Source organism: Morone saxatilis, unplaced genomic scaffold (assembly GCF_004916995.1).
Source record: "Morone saxatilis isolate NCDOM2014 unplaced genomic scaffold, NCSU_SB_2.0 Contig14, whole genome shotgun sequence".
NCBI classification, from domain to species: domain Eukaryota; kingdom Metazoa; phylum Chordata; class Actinopteri; family Moronidae; genus Morone; species Morone saxatilis.
The window spans coordinates 4,364,774-4,368,349 of NW_023339696.1; the positions used below are offsets into that span (position 1 = coordinate 4,364,774).

Here is a 3,576-nt window from a genome sequence, read left to right on the forward strand (position 1 = left end):
TTGTTGTTTTTTTATTTTTTATTTTCTCCATCATTTTCTGCTGTCTTCTTCCTGCCAGTGGGGGACCCCGTGAGTCGTTGGTGGGCTTTGGTCCTGAAGGCTGCCGTGCATTGGCTGCAGGGCGATGATGTCGCAGTAAGGTCACTGTTGGCAGAGGCAGAACGGATGCCGAGGGCTCTACACACTCTTGAGTAAGTGAAGTAAAACCTGTTTCAGTACGTCTAAATAGGACAAAACATGAACTGGACAGATAGATTCACGCTACAGGAATCTTTTAAGCTGTAAAAATCTGATACATTTAAGATAATCTCCAACAATTCAACAGGGAAGTCTAACTCTAATCTAATCTCTTAACTCCTAACATCTAAAATAAATTAAACTGAAAGATGTTAATAAAAACAATCACACATTCATCTCTGTTTAAAAGAAACCACAGTAACTGTCCTCTCTGTCCCTCTCTCACCTCTCTGCTTCAGCCACCCTCTGCCCAAAGCTGTGCTGCTGCTTTGCAAGACAGTTCAGATGAGTCTTTCCCCTCTGAAGGGAGAGGGGGCGGTAGCCTGCCTGTCTCACTGCGACAGAGCCAGCAGCTACCTGCGCTCCAGCATCTCGGTGCCCCTTGCCCAGTCTGGGAACTGGCTGAACAAGGTAGTGTACACAGCACTCCAAACGCAGGCATCATTTTGTCCTTAAGATCTGCTCTGGGCTTGTGATTGTTACGTAATCTTGTCTGCTGTCTTGCACACACACAGAGATGAAGTTAATGCATTCAGGGTTACATCATACATACACACAGACACACACACACGGCATGCTCAGTGGTGGTCAGGCAGGCTGACGCGGGGCTGTGTGTGTGTGCGCAGTGTGGGTGGCAGGAGGTGGCTGTGGTGCATTGTAGTTGCATTGCATGATCCTGAATCCGAGTGCAATGTGTCTGCAGTGCAGTACAGAGGCCTCCCCAATCTGCACGCACCCGCTACACACCCCAACACTCCACCTTCACTGAATATCATGTCATTTTTAATTTCTGGCGTGCATGGTGGGCGAGATGCACTGGTAATGATGGTGGCTTGGTGCCTTGTGGTTGGCATATTACGAAATGCACCTTGTAAAAATATAAATCAACCAAAATGTACAATAACTTGCAAGCTTTAAATATATTGTCTTTTCAAACAATCCATCTTATGTAAATGCACCAAACAGCACATTGATCTTTGTCTTCTTTCTCTTCCAAGGGGGTGGAGCTCCTGGTCTGTGACCTTCTGCTGACCTTGAGGACTAGTTTATGGCAGCGGGGAGGCAGCAGTAATGGGGAACCTGGCCTGGCACCTGGATCCCAGTTGGCGGGTTTCCAGAGGGACCTCAGCGCGCTCAGAAAGCTCACACAGTGCTACAGACAGGCACAACACAAGGTACATCCACAACTAGATAAAGTCAGATCATTTTAAAGTCAAAAGTCGCAGGAAACAGGTAGGGTCAGATGGAGCAACAACATTGAAACCTACGTTCTGGTTGTTTTCCTGAAGTGTCTGGGGAGTATCATAGGTGGACAATCTTGTAGCAGGTACTGACAAACTTAGGTCAAGTAATGTTTGTAAATTTGCAAATGCATGATGCTTTATTTTATCCTACATTCTGTTGTGAGCACATAATGTACAACAAGAGCCAGGCACTTGTAAATAAGTGCCAGGGATCAGGGATTCATCAGTCTGATCTTGACTGTGGTGTATTTCCTGTGAGGGGCAACATGGCAAAAAATTAACGTGTAGATTCATATTCATTTATTGCTAATTCAGCTCTTCAAATCTCACAAATATGAAGAAATTCCAATAATAAGTTGTTAAAGCCCAAATGGATGGCTTAGAATTAGCCTTCATTGTCTGGCTTTCTGCAAAAGAATGAACAAATAATCCCTTTTATAATGGTATAACACTCATAACAACCTCAGTATGTTGCTGGCATGTCATAGCTCTTGTGTTAATAAAAAACTGAGCCAGCCTGCAAGCCTGTAAATCATCTGGAACCTCCTTATCTTGTTCACGATAATACCACATTTACTGTATCAGCCTTGGAAATCGGGTTCTCTCCCACTCTTAGCAGCTGCAGAAATCTCACCGCAGATTAACGTATCATCAATCATACTCGTAAGAATTAGTGTAGTAGTCATTACTGTTGCCAGGGGGTCTTCAACAGCTACAGCTTTCACAGTGGTCGTTGATCATTTGTTATGATTTGACTTGTGCAAGACTCTAAGAACCCCATGAACTGCATTATTTTATGAGGTTCTGTTGTGAGACGGTAATGGAGGATTATTCACTCAAGATGCTGTGTGCCACATTGCAAGAAAGATAGAATGTTTCTTGTATATATCCCCCAGTAGTACAGAAATGATGTGAGGAGATCAGTGTTTTTCTGCCCCAACACTCACAAACACCTGCAAATACTTGACGGTGACAATAATTGTGGCTCTGATGTGTGTTTTTCTTCCTGCAGGTGTTTCTCCATGAGACCACAGTGAGGCTGATGGCTGGAGCCAGTCCCACAAGGACACACCAGCTGCTGGAGCACAACCTCCGACGCAGGACGCACAGCTCCTACACAGCCGGTAAGTAACTCATTTTTACACGTTGATTTAAGCAGAGACATCACATACACACACACACACACACACACACACACACACACACAGACATCACACACACACACACACACAAACTGTGGAAGAGTGGAAGTTCACCTTGACTACTGGCTCAGGACCAGTTCCCCGGTGGTTGTTCTTACACTTAACTATTCAAACACTTACTTGAAACACTCTTAGAGGGCAACATGACCCTGTATTCACACACACACACACACACACACACACATACCAGCAGGCAATGGACTCTAATCGGCACGTTTCTTCTTCTTTTCTTCTTCCCCCCCCTGCTGTCAGAAGGTGAGTGTGTCCTGGGTGAGCGAGAGAGGGCTCATGCAATCCTGCTGGCCTGCCGCCACCTGCCCATGCCTCTACTAACCCCGCCCGGGCACCGTGCCCGCCTGCTGGCCGAGGCCAAGCGCACCCTGGAGCGGGTGGGAGACCGTCGGTCCCTGCAGGACTGTCAACAGCTTGCGCGCTCCCAGCGGGGGCACGACCATCGCTGGCCTCCTGAAGACGGCACCACAGCAGAGAACAAAACACACACCTACCAAAACACACTACCAGAAAAAACACAACACCAGATTCAGGGCTATCACAGTACAGACAAGCAAGGCAATTGCTGTAGCATACATACAAGATGTAAACCAGGCTACTCAACGCACCAACCACAATGGAAATTCTATAATTGTCACTCCATTCACACACCCTCACAACTGATCCAGGGCCAAGACTTTTTCTTCAAACTGCCTAACCGCTTTCTGAATCCTCTCCTCTCTCTCCTCACGAGCACACACAACACACAGCAACACAGCACACACCACACAGCACGACAGCTGATTTTTACTGTCAACAGCTACATCGTAACTCTCAGCCCTATTAAATCCACCCGGCAGCTGGCTGGGCAAATTTGCTCTATTGATGCTTAGTTTCATGTT

The 3,576-nt window shown here is 46.5% G+C and overlaps 1 protein-coding gene across 1 annotated transcript in view; it reads left to right on the top strand.

The window, feature by feature from the left end:
• The window catches only part of srebf2 (sterol regulatory element binding transcription factor 2), a gene marked incomplete at its 3' end in the record, with an annotated part of 14,484 nt that extends 11,376 nt beyond the window's left edge, over positions 1-3,108 (top strand). Inside the window, 5 exon segments of the mRNA XM_035654379.1 lie at positions 59-191; positions 477-648; positions 1,236-1,412; positions 2,494-2,605; positions 2,936-3,108. Of these exon segments, the coding sequence (XP_035510272.1) occupies positions 59-191; positions 477-648; positions 1,236-1,412; positions 2,494-2,605; positions 2,936-3,108 (767 nt within the window).
• Positions 3,109-3,576: the final 468 nt, after the last annotated feature.